This window comes from Ahaetulla prasina, chromosome 2 (assembly GCF_028640845.1).
Source record: "Ahaetulla prasina isolate Xishuangbanna chromosome 2, ASM2864084v1, whole genome shotgun sequence".
Taxonomy (NCBI): domain Eukaryota; kingdom Metazoa; phylum Chordata; class Lepidosauria; order Squamata; family Colubridae; genus Ahaetulla; species Ahaetulla prasina.
The window spans coordinates 159,475,166-159,495,317 of NC_080540.1; the positions used below are offsets into that span (position 1 = coordinate 159,475,166).

The following is a 20,152-nucleotide window of genomic DNA, read 5'->3' on the forward strand; positions in this document are numbered from 1 at the left end:
TGTGGAAATGATACTGGGATCAAATACTTTAACTTGTAGTTTAAAATCTAAATGTATTCTGAAAGCGTTTTAACACCCTCTGAATGTAATACAAAAAATATATAATTTTTAAGCCTTGTTTAGAACCCTTATGGTTATGTATGTACTCCCAGCAATACAGGTAGCCCTCGATTTACAACCTCAATCGAGCCCAACATTTTTGTTGCTAAACGAGACAATTGTTAAGTGAATTTTGCTCCATTTTACGATCTCTCTTGCCACAGCTGTTAAGTGAATCACTGCAGTTGTTAAATCAGTGATACAGTTGTTAAGTGAATCTGGCTTTCCCATTGACTTTGCTTGTCAGAAGGTCGCAAAAGGAACAATGTGTGATCCCAGGACAATGCAACCGTCATAAATATGAATCAGTTGTTAAGCATCTGAATTCTGACCACGTGACCATGGGGATCCTGCAGTGGTTGTAAGTGTGGAAAAAGGTCCTAAGCCCCTTTTTTCGGTGCCGTTGTAGCTTTGAGTGGTCACTAAATGAACTGCTGTAAGTCAAGGACTACTTGTACAGGTAGTCCTCAACTAAGCCACCAAGCCACCGCACCTCCCATGTGCTCTTGAGTTTGTTTGGCAGAAAAACTTGCATGTACACTTCCAGACTGAGAGAAATGAGTGAAAGTGCCAAGCAGGTTGGTGCAGCAGAGAAGGGGATTTGCAGAGATAGAACAATATTGATTAGAAAAACAAGCCATCTAAATTTAAATCTAAAACAAGACCTTGAATTAGATCAGAAGCAAACTGGCATCCAATGCGGAGCAGAATTGCAATATGCGGAGTACATATAACTCTCCGCTGTGTTTTACACCAGCTACAGTTTCCAAATACCACTCAAGTGCAGCTCCATGTAGAGCAGGGGTCTCCAACCTTGGCAACTTTAAGCCTGGTGGACTTCAAGTCCCAGAATTCCCCAACCAGCTTTGCTGGCTGGGGGATTCTGGGAGTTGAAGTCCACCAGGCTTAAAGTTGCCAAGGTTGGAGACCCCTGATGTAGAGCACATTATAATAGTCCAATCTGGAAGTGACTAGGGCATGAGAGACTGTAGCCAATATGACAGAAAGACGTACATTTTCCTTGGAGTATACGATTTACTATTATGATACTCTGGTACATGTAACGAGATGGATGGTATGGAATAGTAATTTTTAGAATAGAATAGAATTTTTATTGGCCAGGTGTGATTGGACACACAAGGAATTCATCTTAGTGCATATTAGTGGTGATCCCACTAATCTCTAATTTGTCATTGGAATTGGCATAGATGTATTTTAGAGTGGTACAGTAGCCTAGAGGTGGAGCTCTTGCCTCACAATCAGGAGGCTGTGAGTTCGATCCTAGGTAGCGGCAGGTATTTCTCTCTCTGGGCATAATGAGTAAATATATCAGCTGCGAACACTGCATTGGCAACAGGAAAAGCATCCGGCCAGTAAGCACTCAGCTTCATTCAGTTGCCCCGACTCCACCCTGATGCCTGGGATTATGGGGTCATTAAAGGACAAAAATTTTTTTGGCAGAGATATATTTTGTTCCTAAGCATTTATCAGTGCAACTGACACTTTCTGGCCACAATCTAGCTCTGGCCACAATCTAGCTCTGAACTGTGTGTGCATGATTCCAATAGGCTTAAGGATGACTAAATTTGAGTGAGACTATGGGTTCTTAGAATTTTCCTCCCTGCCCACTTCAAAGAATCGAAGGAAGGAAGGAAGGAAGAAAGGAAGGAGACAGGAAGGAAAGGAAGGAAGAAATTTTATTTTTAAACAAAAATAATGGCTAAGTGGATGATCCATTTTTTAGGTGTTAATCTTATCCTTGAATAGGAAAAATGAAATTCCTCTTGATTGGGGTTCTCTGATATTCTGTGAAGTAGCAATATCATTCTTGTTTTGCTCTAGTTACGGTTGAACTGGTTCCAAACCTTTCCAGCCTGATTGATGATTTACTGTTATGTCAGCTGTTGAGATTTTATCTAATCTTTTAGATAAAATTTAAGATAAAATATCTTTTAGATAAAATAGATAAAATTGTATCTTTTCTTTTTATGTACACTGAGAGCATATGCACCAAAGACAAATTCCTTGTGTGTCCAATCACACTTGGCCAATAAAGAATTTTATCTATCTAATCAGTTCATGAAGTGCTTTATTACGGCTCTGTGGGATTTCAATATTTTGTAAGACATGGGAGTGCATGTAAACGGCATACTGTACTGCTGCTGAGTTTTTTTTATTTTTCCAAAGGCATATCGTCTAATAATGAATTTGCATATTTGAAGCAGGATTGAATTTTGAAATGTGTAGAAGAAACCAACTGTTTATGCAGCAACTCTCACCAAGCTTTATGTTGGAAATGTTTAAAGTCAGTCTCAATATTAATGACAGATATTACTGCTAAACCGTTAAAGTATCTGCAAAGTATCACAGCCCCTCTTGCAAAGGAATTTTAAGAGCTGTACCTCTGTCTTGTAAGATGCTAGAAATTTCTAGTGGGGAATACCCACCTCCTTTCATTTTTAGAATCTCTTGTAGCTAATTAAATTAGGAATTTTTTTAAAAAAAAAAGTTTGCAGTATTAATAGCCTTCTAAGACTGCTTCTGCACTCTCCCCCAGACCACAACATCAGAAAAAAATAAGAATTAGAGTGATTTATCTCCCAAGTGTCATTGGGTATAGCACAAAGGCTTGTAAACTGCCTGTGAGACCCACACTTCCTTGAGAGACAATGACAGGACCTTTTTTCCCCTGCTGTATCAAAGCAGGATAATAAAGGCTGTGACATGAAAGAACCAAGGTTTATTTCTCCCTCTTTCAAACTCTGCCAGCCCCTTGTCTCTCTTGGCAGTGGACAACTGAAAAGTCATTAAGGTAACCAGCCTCTCCACTTCTTAAAGCTTGAAATGACCTTGAAATTCATGGTGCCAGGCATTTGATACCGGCTTGGCCCTCCTCCCTTCCAAGAGGGAGACAAAATCCTGTTCCTTTGGCCTCAAGTACAGCTCTTCTTTGTGCAGAGGTCAAACAGGAGGCTGTTCTGTCTCAATGAAAGAAGCACAGAGATTCTTTTTTGCTATTGCTTATGGAGAAAAAGAAAGAGAGAGAGAGAGAGAAAGACATTGGCAACTTGGCTTTTCATCAGCTCCTAATCTCCTCTACAACAGAAGTTGCAATAGAGGGCTGGTTTCAGAAAAAACTTCGCTGAAGCTAGTTTCTGGTGCCAGTCTCAGCTTTTCTTTTCCTTAAAACAAATGAACATGCAAGCAAGAGAGAAATGTTCTGGGGTAACTAATAATGAAAGTAGTGCACTTGACAAAACTCTATCCCCAAATACTCTTATTTGTGCCCAACCTTTCCAGCAATGGTACCCAAAGATAAATAAAGGCCCAGTTTGCCTCTGAAGGGCCATCCTTGAAGTTCTTAAGGAATGTAATTAATCCCAAACACTATGGTTATTTCTTGTTTTTGGATGCAGTTAATCAAGAACATGCCTCAAATTATCAGGTTTGAGTCTCCCCGCGCCCCTCTGCCCCCAATCGCATCTAATTCTGGAATTGTCAGCAAGTGTTTGAACTACCAGGCAAAATGTTTCGGACAAAAAGTGGTAGGAGGGATGAGGGGAGAACATGCTTGTGTGAACACGTACAACACTGATGCACAGTCATGCATATTGACTTCTTTGCATTTGTTTAGATTTTATACGTATAGCCCTGCTTTTTGATCAATACAGAGATTTATATTAAATAAAAATTGGTGTACAAGCATCAATTTGGTTTGGATTTTTTTGTTTTGTTTAAAAAAAGTTGTAGGTGATACTGCTGTCTAAAAACTTTTCAGAGAATGGGAGCGAAAGTGTTGCCTCACACACACATCCGCCGCCACCACCACCCTGACACACACACACACACACACACGCCAATACGCATAATTTGTTTGTTCCTTTAAGTGAAGCATTACCAGTCAGATAGGTGTGATTTGTGATTCTTGACTTTTTCGGTAACTGGATGAGGAAATTGTGGTTACTGCTTGGGGAGGGTGTGTGTTAATTTAATGCTTTTATTTTGTTTCTTAAAATTCCATTTTTATGCTTCCTTTTATATCAAATATGTTTTCCATGTAATTTAGAAAACTTAAGATTTTGAGGATACTTGGTAGAGGACTAGAAAATACATGGAGGTTCAGCTTTATGGACAATCAGTGGAAAAAATGTTAAAACATGAAATATTTACATATTTTGAATATTCAAATATTCCAGCCATCCTCACATCTTTTGCCCTTTTTTAAAAAACTTGAAACTTGTAGTAAAAAGCCTGAGATCACTTCTCAAAGGCTGTTTCAGTACAAGGGTATTTGAAAGTTGCCTTTGATATGGTGCAGAAAAAGCCTTGCTTTCCAATTTATGTGATCTGCTTTGATCAAGGCTGTGAGAACCTTTTCCAGAAGTCATTGCCAATATCTCCCAGCATCCTTTTGCATTGCCTATGCTAAGTGGTGACACTAGAAATTCAAGAATATCTGGAGTGCTGTACAATTACCTTCCCCTACTTTAGCCGTTGTAACCTGGTTTGAGCTTTCTTGGATATTTCGCTCAGAAATGTTAGAGAGAATGAAGACTTCAGTTCAGAGAGAAGATTTCAGTTTTCCATCTTTTGTTTTCATAATATTCCTATGCTTCTTTTGCAGGACTCCTACATTTGCTGGTGGTCTCTTTGCCATTTCCAAGTCCTATTTTGAACATATTGGCTCTTATGATGATCAGATGGAAATCTGGGGAGGGGAAAATGTAGAGATGTCTTTTCGGGTAAGAAGGAAAGCGACAAAATATTCCTTGGAAGTAGCTATGTTTAGATACAATTTTTTTAAAAGGGGAGGTTTCTTTCTTTTTTTCTTTTTTTTACCAGTTCCCTGAAAAAGCTATATTTAGAGAGTAAATGAGAAGTAACAGATTATCATTGCCTGATATCAGTCATGGTGACATTTTTGGGCTCCACATGTCAAAAATTTGGAAAATACCTAACTTGACTCTGCAATCATGTCACACATCTTGCATCCTCTGAACAAAAGAGAAATGATTCTTTACATATCCATTTACCCCATTCTTACACAGCCTCTGAATATTGCTTGAGAACAGAGCAGGCTTTGGAGACATTTTTGAGACATAGTGTTGATGAACACTAGCGTGTCACTCAAAACATTATGGCATTTGAACACCTATCATAAGTTTGCCATCACTGCCTGATAATGCTGGTTCAGGATTTGGGGGTTAGATTTGTCAGTTTACTTTCCCCATGAGAGAATTAGGTGACATATATCTTGAAAAATATGAAAATTTCAGAGTGAAAATCTATAAAATAATTAAAAAGCCAATATACAGCACCACATAATATGTGGATTTCTTCTAAGAGGTTTGTATTGAATCTTATTATTTTTACCCCCTAACTTGTTCAGGTAAAGACTATCGATTATATTTTTTTTTCCTGTCTAGTTTGTCCTAACAATAGTTTTGTGGGGGTACATTTTGCTCAATGATGCCTGTCTGTAAATTACTCAGTGAGTTTTCTTGGTAAGCTTAAACCTGAATTTACATTGAAGTCCACCACTGCTTCTTTAACTGTAGGCTTTATTCCTTGAATTGCATATACTTTAAATCAGAGGTCCCCAACTCCCAGGTCACGGCCTACTACCTGGCTGCAGCCTGTTCTAAACCAGGCCATGCAAGCGATGGGCAAGCACGCATGAAACTCCACTCACACAAGCGGTGGGCCCTTGCTCTCGCACACAAAACTCCAGTCGTGCAAATGGACTGCGAATGGAGATTCATGCACAAGTGGAGGGCATGTGTGCTCACGTGCGAAGCTTCATTCTTGCGAGTGGAGGGCACTCACATGCGAGCTGTGCGCAGATGGAGCTGCCACTCACATACGCCTCCCTCCACGCCAGGTGGAAAAGTTGGGAACCATTGCTTTAAATGGACCTACACAGTTATTGTCTTGTTTCTTCACATAAGGCTTATTTTATTTCTCCTCTGTTAACGATTTAGATTGTATTTACAACCTAATGCTTAAAAAGTGTGAATTTAAAGTAATAGCAATATCATGGAACCTAACAGTGGATAGAATTTGTCACAATAAATTTAAAAGTCAGGACAGATCAACCTGGGGTTGATTACATGCCCACTATCCTAGCTCTGTGCTTTCAAAATGGAATGGAGTTATGTGATAGTAGTAGCAATTGTAGCAGAAGAAAGTAATAATAAAGAAAGCAATAAAATGAAAGTAAAGGGGAGAAAATAGAAGTAGTAAAGTAAGAAAGTCGTAAAAAGAAAGTAAAGAAAGGAGAAGTAGTAAACAAAGTAGTAAAATTTAAGAAATGGTTCTGTTGCTATGGACACAAAACATGACATAGGTTGGAGGATGACTAACTGCTTTGTATTCGGATTCTCAGTTCCGACTTTCCATCTGGGAGTAAAACTTTCATGTGCTGTCCAATCCAAGGATAGTGATTACAGTGCAGGTGCATAGATGCCACAGCATTGGTTCTTAAACTTTTGGCCCAATTACCCCTTTTTCTGCTTTCAAGTCATTACCCACACAAAAAATAGGACCCACATCCTGTTGTTTTACACAAGCATCTTGACAGCAGCAGTCGCAAATGGGATCCTCAGCTTAGAAACAAGCAATTGGAAATGGTTCTATTACCCCCAGGATACTCCACAGTTATTCCCAGTTTAAGGGATCAACTGATCCTGAAGATGCAATGAATTATAACTTGTTTCTCTAAGTATGCATACCAAATTTGATCATAAGGCATGCATCAACTGCATTTTTTTAAAAAAAAAGTTTAATATTGTTGGACAATTATATGAGAATTTGGGTAAAATGCAAGCATCGTCTATTTTAATATTGATATTGTGAAGAAGAAATGATCTCAGGATCTAGAGAAGTATTTTTTCTTAATATATATTTTGCAGTGCAGATGTTTAAGCAGATGCTTTGTTGGTAACTTTGCACATAAAGATTTTTTTAAATGTTAAAAGCGAGATCTTAAATGCTGTGTAGAGTGCCACCGTGTGGCAAAAAAGAATATGAGAAACAGGAATACTGATTTTTGTTTTTAAAGTGAGGTTAAGAACCTCTGGTCTGTGTTGCAATTTCCTGTAACTACCTGAAACAAATATAAGTTTTTCTGCCTTCAATGGGTACCTTTAAAATGGGAAAGTTGTCTCAGATTAAATGAAAATACAGAAGGCTTTTGTTTTGCTTTCGTCTATATAAAGTCGGGCATAATGTTAAATTCAAAGTCACCTTCCATCCAGGTTAATGCATGTGTTTATGTATGCTTTCTGCTTTGCTTTTGCTCTGATGACATTTTGTTACCCAGCATTAAAAAGATTATTATTAATAATAATAAGACAAAACCAATCCTAGCAGTGAACATGTTTTGCAAGACCAAGAATGGCAGAGAACCAGAGTCCTTAGGCATGAATGTAATCTCAAGGTGCAAACATGTACTTGCCTCCCAAGCCTTGCTTGTGGCCTTGTTCAAAATTTCTACCAAGTTGTTTTAATGTGTCAGAGGTGAAATTATTTATTACACGTTTAGCGTATGCTTTCATTCATACATGTATTACTAATTAAATTACATAAAGTTAGATTTTTGTACTGGTCCTCAGGGACTAAGAATGGCTCCCAGATGGAAAAGATTACATGTTTTGTTTATCAACATAATATTACCGGTTTTTATCCAATCCAGTCGCAGGTTGAGTAAATCTTTAACTAAAGCCACGTCTCTGAGATGAAGATTCTTTGGAGAATGGTCCATTCTGGATTGAACCAGTCCCAAGTTTTGGTCAGAGGAAATTCGGGTATTGCACTTCCTCAGACTTGAATGCCATTGATCTTGGGAGCTCCTTGGTTTTCTGGTGCAGGACTCCAGTTTACCATAAAAAAAGGACCACTCTCTTTTAAAGCAGGGGAAAAAAACTGGTATCAAACTTGAAAGATATATATCTTTCCTCCTTAAGATATTGCCTGCAAAGACAAAGCTTCCACCCCATCCTCCTCAGAAGATGCTCTTTCATGGTGGCATGGTAGATAGAATGCAGTATTGTAGGCTAACTCTGCCCATTGCCAGGAGTTCGATCCTCATCTGCTCAAGGTTGACTCAGCCTTCCATCCTTCTAAAGTCAGTAAAATGAGGACCCAGATTGTTGGGGGCAATAGGCTGACTCTGTAAACCACTTAGAGAGGGCTGTAAAGCACTGTGAAGTGGTATATAAGTCTAAGTGCTATTGCTGCTTCTGTCCTGAAGGGACCTGATTTTAGGCAGCTGGAATCTGATCCTGATTCCTGTTTTAAAGAGAAAAGATGTGCGAATTTCACATCTTATTTCCTTTACCTACGCACTTGCAAAATCAGATTCCAAAATATTAGATTTACCTGACTCCGACATTTACCTGACTCCGACATTCAGTGTATGAGTTTGTAGTTTTCTCCTAGTTTGAATGGTATTCTTCCCCTCTGCCTTGCATCCTCAGGTTTGGCAGTGTGGAGGCCAGCTGGAGATTATTCCCTGCTCTGTAGTGGGCCATGTGTTCCGTTCCAAGAGTCCACACACCTTCCCCAAAGGGACTCAAGTCATTTCTAGGAATCAGGTGCGCTTGGCAGAAGTCTGGATGGATGACTATAAGGAAATCTTCTACAGAAGGAACCAGCAGGCCTCACAGATGGCCAGAGAGGTATGAAGTATTGTCCTTGAGAACTACTTCCCTTAATGTACAAAATCTGTAGTTATTCTCTTTAAATTCTAAGTATTTGATTTAATGGATTCTGTTTCCTCTAAATAAAGGCAAGATTCTCTAGCAGAATTGCTGGGAACCTTACCAAAGGAAGAGAAACGTTAGAGCATTTTCCAATCGTTATTTCAATGACTTAGACACCCTGAGGTGGCCTCATTTCTAGAACTGGAGTGATTGGCAAGAGATCTGATACAAAAACAGATCCATTGATAGATTATAAAATGGAGCTGTGGCTTTATCGTCAGGGGCTTCCAGGATCTACTGAAGGAGAGAAAGTTGGAGGATCTCAGAATGTTCCATATTTGAAAGTAATCCTAGAAATCAAATTCTAGCTGGAACTGTCTCAGGTTTAATTAAAATTAAATTTTAATTAAAATTCAAATTAAAGAATAAAGACAGTGAAAACCTTTAGTTATTCTAGCAAACAAATTGAAAATGGCTCTTTTGTCTGCTTTATGTGATTCTTTTTAAACATGCACGTGTTATGGCTTTATTAGAAAACATATGGAGACCTCGGTGAGCGACTGCAGCTGAAGGAGCAGTTACACTGCAAAAATTTCAGTTGGTATCTACAAACTGTTTATCCTGAAATCTTCATTCCAGACCTCACTCCAGCTTTCTATGGAGCGGTAAGTAAAAATACAACGTGTCAAGATAACCTATACAAATAAGAGGGTGTCCGGATGAATAAAATCACTACAATTATGTTGGCATCTAGAAATATCAAGCACACTGAAGTCAAAAAGAACATTAGAAGTGAATACATCAAGAGAATGAAGAAGATCTTAAAGTCTAAAGTTGTCGGAGAATTGCAACCCAATCTCAGGGAACTAAATCTGATATATTCATGGCGGCTGGGGGAATGCTATTATAAATTCACTCTCAAACTGACTTACAGTTGATTGAAAGATCTGAGGAAACAAATCTATCTTTATTTGGCTCTAGCATTTCCCATTCAAGCTGTCTTGCCATTAACTCAGTACTTGAATGTTCATAAATATTGTAATTCCTAAAAGGAATTATTAATTGACTCTTGTTGGTGTGAGGTACTTAGAGGCAAACTGAGCTCAGAAGGGAAATAAAAGAGTACATATGATTAGAAAAAGAATGCAACGTTAAAAAAAAAAACACTCTTGTCCAGGCTGTTTAGCTAAAACCCGAAGCTTTGTATGGGTGATCTGTTAATATGCTCCTATTTTTATTAAATCTATTCCAATACAGATTAGAAATGAAGGTGCACAGCAGTGTCTGGATGTTGGAGAAAACAACCATGGTGGAAAACCTTTAATTTTGTATCCTTGTCATGGGATGGGAGGCAACCAGGTACAGGCTTCATGAAAATGTGTCCGTTCTTATCTCTGCTCCTGCGAACATTGAACCAGTGATGGGATTCAAGTAATTTAACAACCGGTTCTCTGCCCTAATGATTTCTTCCAACAACCAGTTTGCCAAACTGCTCAGAAAGTTAACAACCGGTTCTCCCAAAGTGGTGTGAACTGGCTGAATCCCATCACTGCATTGAACCCAGGTCATTAACTACGAAAATGAGGAAGGGAGGAAAGAATCTTTGCTGAAATTAGAATGACTGCAGGAAGCGAAAATACGGTATTCCGTGCTTTTATGGAGAAAGTGTTAGAACAGGGGTAGTCAACCTTTTTATACCTACCGCCCACTTTTGTATCTCTGTTAGTAGTAAAATTTTCTAACCGCCCACCGGTTCCATAGTAATGGTGATTTATAAAGTAGATTTGGGGGCGGGGGGGCTGCCAGCTACCAGCTCTGCTTGTCTGTTACAGCTGGGTGGTGTGGGGGGAGATGCGTGAGCTATTCTGGGACGAGGCTCTTTTGTTTGCGGTCGCACTATAGTGCCATTTAGTTTCACTTACATAATGTGAACTAAACTTACGTGCGGGCGATACAAATAGTATATTTTCAGAAATTTAAATTGTCACGGGGAATTTTATGAAAACCTAGTGAAAATGTTTTTAAATAATGCTATGAAAATTTTTTAAAAGTCAATTAAATTTTAAAAAAAAGGAAAGTGCTTCAGTATTGGACAAAACCCCCTACTGCCCACCATGAAAGCTGGAATGCCCACTAGTGGGTGGTAGGGACCAGGTTGACTACCACTGTATTAGAACATAGAGTAATACTATAACTGGAACATAAGAGGAATGAAAAATAGATGTAAAGAAGCATAATGTTGAAGCTGCTTGGAAAAGTGAAAAAAATATCGTGCTGCAAAGAGCCATGGAAGCACTGGGAGTTAAAATAATAGGAAATATTAAAGTTTATAAGGTAGAAGTTGCTATGAACGAATGGCTGTTGTAAAGATGTAAATGAGAAATTATATACCACAAAAAAAGATAATTTCGAAGAACAATGACAATAAGCTGCAGCTAAGATTAAAAGAGCAGATGAAATGCGGACAGATACGGTGAAAATAAAATTGTTTCAGAAAGAGGGCTAAATAATGAATATTTAGTTTTGCGCTGGTTCACCTCCTTCCTCCAAGACTCGTCCTAATCGGTGTTGATCGGGAGTGAGAGGTCCAGTCCGCAGCTCACAGTAGTCAAGCTGGGGGGAGATCGGGGCAGGAGTGATTGACCAAAGATTGACCTTCCAATCCAAGAGGAGGAGGAGCTGGTGTACCGCATGGAGCTGTGCAAAGGGCCACTTGGTCACAGCTACCACTTGCCACTTACTCTTTAAGAAGAAGCTTGGTTCAAGAGAAGCTAGTGCATAATTCCTGAATGGAGAAGTCTTAACCAAGAATTTAGATGAAATTCCCTGGGTTGGTGGGAGCCTAATATCCACAACCATTCAGTCTTGGTAGGATTGAATTGGAATCAGTTCCAGCCCTGCCGAGCCTCTCAGTGTTGGGATAAGCCCTCAACAACAACATCACTGTTGTTTATAAGATTAAGCTTCTGTCCTTTTTTTATTAGTGGGAATTTGAAATGTCAGGAAGGCATAAAAGTAAGTTGAATGGGTTATTTAAGAAGCTTGTTTGTCCAAAAAGAGTTAAGAGTCAAGGGTGGATGAATGTAGCCTAAATACAATAGGAAGTAATTAGTTCAGGTAGTCCTCGACTTACAATCACAATTGGCCCCAAAATTTCTGTTGATAAGCGAGGCAGTTGTTAAGTGAATTTTGCCCCAGTTTACGGCCTTTCTTGCCCCAGATGTTAAATGAATCACTGCAGTCAGTAATATAGTTGTTCAGTGAATCTGGCTTCCCTGTTGACTTTGCTTGTCAGAAGGTCACGAAAGGTGGTCACTTGATCCTGGGACACTGCAAACATCATAAATATGAGTCAATTGCCAAGCATCTGAATTTTGGTCACGTGACAATGGGGATGTTGCAGCGGTCATAAATTTAAAAAAACGGTCATAAGTTTTTCAGTTCTGCTGTAACTTTGAACGATCATTAAATTAAATGCTGTAACTGAAGGACTCCTTGTATACTTCTTTTATATGGGGAGTCCTTGAGTTACAGCATTTAATTTAGTGACCGTTCAAAGTTACATGTGGAGAAGTTTGGTCATATATAAACAAGGAATACGTAGCTAGCTATAAGCAGCTAAGGAAAAGCAAATGAGTTGAGAGAAAATAGAGAGCTGAAAAAGATAGTTGGATGGAGTTTATTAAATCCAGAGAGAGAGAGAGGAGAAGGAGGGAGGGAGGCATTCTAAAGAATGAAAAACAGTGTAGGAAATACACGGAGATGGGATGATTTGTGAAGACAGAAAAGTCTAGAAATGTCATGAACAAAGTTGGGGTACTGAAGTGTTGAAATTTTTAGAAAAAAATATTAATATTTTTGGCTTTGTTTCTAATAGTGAAAGCTGCTTATTCCTGTTTTGCTTTTAGTATTTTGAATACACATCCCAGCGAGATCTGCGACACAACATTGGCAAGCAGCTGTGCCTCCGAGCCAAGAAGGGGGCTGTTGAGTTGGGAGACTGTCACTATACAGGGAAACACTCCCGAGTGCCAGAAAATGAAGAATGGGAACTGACGCATGTGAGTTTAATCTGTGAACTTTACAGACAAATACGCTCTTCTTTAAGCCATCTCTTTCCAGCCGGTTAGCTATTTCTACCTGCAGCCGGTCTCACATTATTTGTCAGCCAAATATTTCTTACTGTGGACACACGCATACACACACACACACACACACATACACACCAGAGTTCAGAATATAATGCCTTTTCTGCTAAGGAATCTATTAACACATCTGGTTGCTAAAATTGCACTGACAATTAAAAATACAATTTTGGAGTCAGTTTTGAAGGTCCCTATTTGCATTACTGGGCTCTTTCTTCAAAAGAAAATCTGACGTAAGAGTAGCATATGAGTTTGGCTGGTGATAATAAGAACTTTAAGAAATAACCTGATGCCAAAGATTATGAGTTCAGTCTCTGCTACAAAGATCATGGCTGCTTCTGCAATGGCACCAGCCTCTAGAATATCATCCCTCCCCCACATCAGGGTGAGGCCGGCCCCATCCGGCCCTTTGTACGTCCCTGTCCGGCCCGCGTGAGGCCAATCATAAACACCATAAAAAATAAATTGCACTGGTTCAATAATTGTTTTTCTTATTTAACCAATAGACCACAGTTTCACATAACCTAATATACATATTTACAGAGTGCTTTATTCTTCTGATTATCAGTACCAGCTATTCAAAATATTTAATTTAAGTATTTTACAATGAAAGAAAGTTGGTGGCCCTCTGACACAATTCAGGCTTCTCATGCGGCCCCTGATAAAAATTAATTGCCCACCCCTGCTCTAGAATATCATCCCTCCCCCACATCAGGGTGAGGCCGGCCCCATCCTTGGTAGCTTCCAGAGGTCCTTCAAAATGTGGCTATGTCAAAAGGCTTGAGAATCTGAGGGAAGTGAAATTTACTGAGATGGCTGGCTGCATTGCTTGTAACATTGAAGATACTTTTTCTCAGTCTGTTTAATAATATTGTTGCTTTCATTATGATATGTTTTTAACGTTTGCTTTAAAAAAAAAAATCCTACCTTTTTTATGTTCAGATTTTTTTTTGTATGCCACCCAGTCTCTGCTACAAAGATCATGGCTTTTTCTGCCATGAGCAAAATGGCAAAAACCATTTGAAGAGAAGGAATCTATTTGCCAAATTTTGATTATGTTAAGTATGCAGTCAAACCAATTAAAACTCTGAAAAATGTTTTTAAGAAAGCCTTTGTCTCTATTTGGAGTTGATGCCCAATCAACTGTAATCTTACCACTGCATGACATCATTCTGGAGGGAGGGAGAGACATCATTCATCACCTAGCAATCAACCAGAAGTTCCCATTTTGTAGCTGTGGGAGTTAAATGAAGTTTCAAAAGGCAGATAAACATTTAAGGAAATAGTTCATACATATTTAAATGTTTCTGAAAGCTTATGAATCTTCTCTTTTCCTTGTCTTTAGCCAAAGTCAATGGAAAGATTTTCCAGAGAAAGAATAAATTTTCACAAAGGAGGCCGTTTGGTTAAACCCTCCAAATGTGAACCAGCGTTGGCAATTCAAAATTGTCATGGAGGGTTAAGAAGCAGAAGTTTAATTCCATCTTCAGATATCATGATTTTATCAGTGCAGAAGCTGGGAGTGATATATTTCCACCTATGTCTGCACATAAAAAATTGCTTTCCCCCCTGCACCTGCAGATGAGGAAAGTTGTCCTTCTTTTGCTACCTACTACACAGGAAGTGGTTTGAGTGTTCTCCAGGTGGTGATGTGACATCAGCAAATGTGGCTGTCGCTAGCTTCGATTGCACCACTTTCCTCAAAGGGTAGGGCATAGGTTGACTAAATGGGAGCCACACTAGAAGGTCCTCCAGGTGGAAGCATGGCCAGCATGCCCTTTTGTGTAGAGCCCAGGGGTCAAGCTTGTGGTGTCACATTGCTGTCACGTGACGTATCACAATGTTTTTCCCCTTTGCAGAGCTGGGGTGGGTATGGACAGCGCATGACACATCCGGCCCGCAGGCTGCCAGTTTGACACCCCTGGTGTAGAGGATCTTCTTGGCTTAATAGAATCTCTAGCTGTAGAATTTCCCTCCAAGAAACAAAACAAAAAAAAAAGATATTAAAATTCTACTCCCAGAATTCCTAGCCAGCTTAGCCAGTGGAGTCTTTAATTATGTTTTATCTCAACAGTGTGCCTTTTGTTTTTTGTTTCTGTTTTAGGATCACCTGCTTAAGAATGTAGCAATTAACTGGTGTTTGTCTGCAAGAGGTGAGCATCCATCCATGGCTCCCTGCAACACTGCAGACGCTCATCAGATTTGGCACTTCAGCTAAAGCAGTCCAAGAAAAAGACCAAAGCAGCTCTGAAATGCATCTCCTGTCAAAGCTCCCATTCTTCTGAACTTGCTTTCTAGCAACAGAGGGTACATTTCAGGAAACGAGAGGGGGAACCAATTTGCTGCATCATCCAAAATTTGCCTGTAACACTCTTGTGCCTTTTGCAATAAGGTCAAAACGGCCAACATTGGTATATCGGTTTATTTGGGCTTTCCTTGATAAAAATAATTGCAAGCTGGTATGTTTGCTCTTTAGAATACTAGATGCATTATCAAAGTATCTGAGGCTAATTATACTGGTGATGTTCATATGGCTGTAGAGAAAAAAATGGCCATCAGCCAGATGTGAACTCAAACGTTTCCCTAATTTGTATGTTGTGAATATTATAGGAAGTAGTGCCTTGAGGCTCTATCCTAAGGAATAAATTGTCTGCGTTGTAGTTTAGAGAATAATTGGATGCCAAAGATAATGACTTTAATCTGTTACATTAGAAAACGTGGCTTCTGACAATACTCAGCATTGGGAGGAGAAATCTCCATAATTCTAATGCTTTCTCAGCTGTCTTAAAGGTCTTTGCACTGACATGCAGGTGAGCAGTAGGTAAATGTCTGCTTCCAAAGACTCAGTGCAGCCACCTGCAATTAAAATAGCAAATGCTGGCCTGCAGTATTGTTGTGCGACTGAAATCCTAGCCCTTTTGCACAGGCTATGGCCCGTGTTTTACCTCAAGCTTCGGAATCTTTGCCAGCATGCTGCAGGTAGCAACTGATGATTCTGTGGAAGAATTAAAACTGTGTCCTCTAGCTGCAAATTGAAGAGAAGGAGTTCCTTCCCCATGTCTGAGCTTGATGTGCCTTTTAATTCTCCTCATAACCCCTGCAGTCTAGGCCTTCAGAAGGCTGCAACTTGCTTCCATTTTTTATGACTAAACAGGGCCCAGCCTGGCTTTCCTAAACTGCACTGGTGTTAACATCCTGCAGTGGGAGATGGTATGTGGTTTGATTTCAGATACATCCATAGCCTTAGTGGTACACTGCAATGCCAGGAATAAGGAAAGCTGCTAATGTGCCTTTTAAAAAACAAAACAAAACAACACTAGCAGAGCAGGAAGCTGTCTCTCATGAGAAACCAGCTGCCAAACAAATTATTTACTCACGTCAGTGGATAGGAGTTAAAGCAGCGCAAAACCCCAAATTTGTGTGTGTGTGTGTCTGTCTGTATATTTGTGTTTGCATTTTGTTGACAAGAAATACCCACTAGGAAAGCAACTTGAGTAAAGTGATCATGGTTACTGCTAATCAAAGTGATCTGCTGGACCAAAAATTTGCCCTTATTATTTGTTTGTAATGTTTCTAAGAAAACATTCAGATGTACATTTCTTGAGTTTCCTCAGATAAGGGCTCAAGAAAGGAGTGAGTCCTCTCTGTAACAAGGTTGTAAGCTCCCAAACAGCAACTTTCTTATAAATGACAATTATGCTGGTAATACTTGTAACTTATAAACAATTAGCATTTTCACCTTCAATGGAAGGTATAAGTCCAAAGGGAAAAACAGATTTTGGATTTTTGTAACTACTGGGTATTTTATGAGCATACCACACTTTTAATTGCCGATTGGTTGACATTACAGATCAAAACCTATCTGCATGATTCCATCTTTCCATTTTAAAAAGGACAAGGCTGGTTTCTATACAATTCTTTTAGCATTTTCACCTTCAATGGAAGGTATAAGTCCAAAGGGAAAAACAGATTTTGGATTTTTGTAACTACTGGGTATTTTATGAGCATACCACACTTTTAATTGCCGATTGGTTGACATTACAGATCAAAACCTATCTGCATGATTCCATCTTTCCATTTTAAAAAGGACAAGGCTGGTTTCTATACAATTCTTTTAGCATTTTCGAAGAACGGAGACAGGGTGAAAGGACTTAGATTCTGAATGCAGGAGCTAGCATTAGAAATTTTAATTCATCTGCTGGAAAAAATTTCCGTTGAAACAAAAGTCTTGCTCTGGTAATCTTGACTGGAAATAATAAAGCTGATAACTATTTTATGAGGAAATTCTGTGTTGGGTTCATTTTCTTTTCACTTATTCTGCATTTCTTTATAATTAATGTTAGAGCACACTTCCCACCCAGCCCCATTCCTCAGTGACACTATTTCGTTTAAAGGAGGTTGGTAGTCATATAAGCTATACCAGTAGTCCTCAATTTACGACCACAATCAAGCCCCAGGTTTCTGTTGCTAAGCAAGGCAGTGAGTTTTACCCTGTTTTACAATATTTATTGCCATAGTTGTTAAGCGACTCAACTGCAGTAGTTGGGTGAACCATGCGGTTGTTAAGTCAATCTGGCTTCCCCCATTGTCTTTGTTTGATGGAAGCCAGATGGGAAGGTTACAGATGATGATCACATGACCCAGGGGTAGTTCATTTGTCATAAATACATGACAGCTGGCAAGTCCCCGAATTTTGATCACGTGACCATGGGGATACTTCAGTGGTCGTAAGTGTGAAAAACGGTTGTAAGTCACTTTATATTAATATTAATAAAAAGAACTATGCCTTGAATCCTTCTGGGAAAATGAAATGGTATGTGGAAATGACCTTGGGAGACAGAATGAAGAATAAGGTAGAGAAATATTTTCAGTCTTTTTTTTTTTTATTTGAATTTATATCCTGCCCTTCTCTGAAGACTCAGGGCGGCTTACTCTGTGTTAAGCAATAGTCTTCATCCATTTGTATATTATATACAAAGTCAACTTTATTGCCCCCAACAATCTGGGTCCTCATTTTACCTACCTTATAAAAGATGGAAGGCTGAGTCAACCTTGGGCCTGGTGGGACTTGAACTTGCAGTAATTGCAAGCAGCTGTGTTAATAACAGACAGACTTAGTCTGCTGAGCCACCAGAGGCCCTGCAAGAGTCTTGCAAGTTTCTGTTAATATAACCTTGCAATAAAGATAGAGATAGTTGCGCTTCTTGCCTGGACTACACCTTGCAAGGCTAAGAGAAAAGAATTGGCTGCAAATATCTTTTTACCAGTCTATAAGTAATATAAGGGATATGGTGGCTCAGTAGCCTAAGATGCTGAGCTTGTCGATCAGAAGTTCGGCAGTTCAGCAGTTTGAATCCCTAGCGCTGCGTAACAAAGTGAGCTCCCGTTACTTGTCCCAGCTTCTGCCAACCTAGCAGTTCGAAAGCACATAAAAATGCAAGTAGAAAAATAGGGACCACCTTGGTGGGAAGGTAACAGTGCTACCTGCTGAAGCGTTTAGTCATGCCAGCCACATGACCATGGAGACGTCTTTGGACAGCACTGGCTCTTCGGCTTAGAAACGGAGATGAGCACCGCCCCCTAGAGTCGGCAACGACTAGCACGTATGTGCGAGGGGAACCTTTACCTTTATAAGTAACATGTTTTAGTTAAGTGTAATTTTGAAAGCACTGCAGCCAAAATGATACTGTGCATTCAAAAACGTCATTTAGTGGGCCATATATTCATGGGCTAAGAAGTGCTATGAAAGTAGGAAGCGACTCCTATTAATTGCCATAAATTGAATTTCTTTGCCTTAAGTAGTTTGTTACTTCTGTTCCTTATTGGACAATATTTCTAAGTAACATTTCTGAAATTTATGGAAAGATTCCAAATTCACAACACAGCTCCATTTTATTTCCTTGCCCTCTTATCTATAGAAGAATGCATTTCCCTCTGTTGGCTGGTGACCACGACAATTATAAGAATGAAGGAACTGAGCAGACCCTAAGTGGGGAACAGATCTTTGTGAAACACCAATAATATTGCTGAAGGTTAAATGGAGTTGTCCTGAAAACTACTAGATCCTACCCATGCATTTTTTAAGTTGGGGATTCATGGGTTTGTTATGTATGTGGGTTTTTTTTAAGTCATTAGGTGTATTGAGACATTGAGATTTTCTTGGAGGTTGTTCTCAAAAAATACTCCTCATGACTAGGCCCAGTCAATCTGAAGCTAAACCAATGAGGAGGTTCCCATTTGTGATAAACATTGCAATTATGCCAACTCTTGGATAGTTGGGTTCTGAATGTGCTGGACTATTGCCCAGGTTGTCCTTGAAGGTTCTGCAGCAGGTGGCTTACCACATTGCCCAAAATACAAGTAAATTCGAGTCACTACAAACCATAGATTCTGTCCATGATTTGCATCAAGTAAATGGAAGAAGTGGGAGATACCTAATCAATGCCTGGAGGATCAGTTTGGTGTAGTGGTTAAAGGACCAGGATAGAACCAAGCAGACCTTGCATTGTAGCCAGCTGTGTGATCTTGGATCAGTCATACTCTCTCAGCTTGAGCAAGCCGGCACGGGCAAACCACCTCCCATACCTTGCCAAGAAAATTGCATGAAACCTGCCAAATTTGTCACTAGGAGTCAAGACTGACTTGAAGGCACAAAAAAAATACTATATTGCCAAATCATGAATGTTGGTTTTGAAAACCACAGGTCTCCATCTGATTGCTGAAGACAGTAGGCAATGAAAGAACTAGTGGTATATTTGCCACACTGCTATTTAATACAAAATAGGCCTACATTCTTGTTTCTGACAAATCTTCATTTCTTCTTTTCTCTTCCCAGTTTCTCTCCTCCTTGGCAGCTTTGACATTGCATTACTCTATCTTTCAAAAAGCGCAGCTCTAAACACATACATGCAGCCTACTACTATGTCCCTCTGGCCAGATCCTGCCCAAAAAGGTATCACCAGGAGCAAATATTGTTAGAATGCATGCATTATACAAATGAATAATAAGAACAGTATCCTTAGATGATCCAGAAACATAGGTGCTTAAGTTGTTAGTCTTATTAATCCCAATCAATCAATCAAATAAGATCATGAATATTGTGATGAACAAATTGTGAATAAACGTCCTCATAATTAGATGAACGTTTGCAATGGTGGTTAAAATTTGTATGGAATTCTAACGTATCTTAAGAATCAGTCTGTCAAG

At 39.3% G+C, this 20,152-nt stretch overlaps 1 protein-coding gene across 2 annotated transcripts in view; it reads left to right on the forward strand.

The window, feature by feature from the left end:
- The window catches only part of GALNT6 (polypeptide N-acetylgalactosaminyltransferase 6), a 76,836-nt gene extending 59,539 nt beyond the window's left edge, over nucleotides 1–17,297 (forward strand). For both annotated transcript variants that reach the window (XM_058172864.1, XM_058172863.1), the window contains 6 exons: nucleotides 4,724–4,841; nucleotides 8,577–8,777; nucleotides 9,335–9,466; nucleotides 10,059–10,160; nucleotides 12,710–12,862; nucleotides 15,051–17,297. In XM_058172864.1, the coding sequence (XP_058028847.1) occupies nucleotides 4,724–4,841; nucleotides 8,577–8,777; nucleotides 9,335–9,466; nucleotides 10,059–10,160; nucleotides 12,710–12,862; nucleotides 15,051–15,164 (820 nt within the window). In that variant the 3' untranslated portion in view covers nucleotides 15,165–17,297. The remainder of the gene's footprint in view (nucleotides 1–4,723; nucleotides 4,842–8,576; nucleotides 8,778–9,334; nucleotides 9,467–10,058; nucleotides 10,161–12,709; nucleotides 12,863–15,050) is intronic.
- Nucleotides 17,298–20,152: the final 2,855 nt, after the last annotated feature.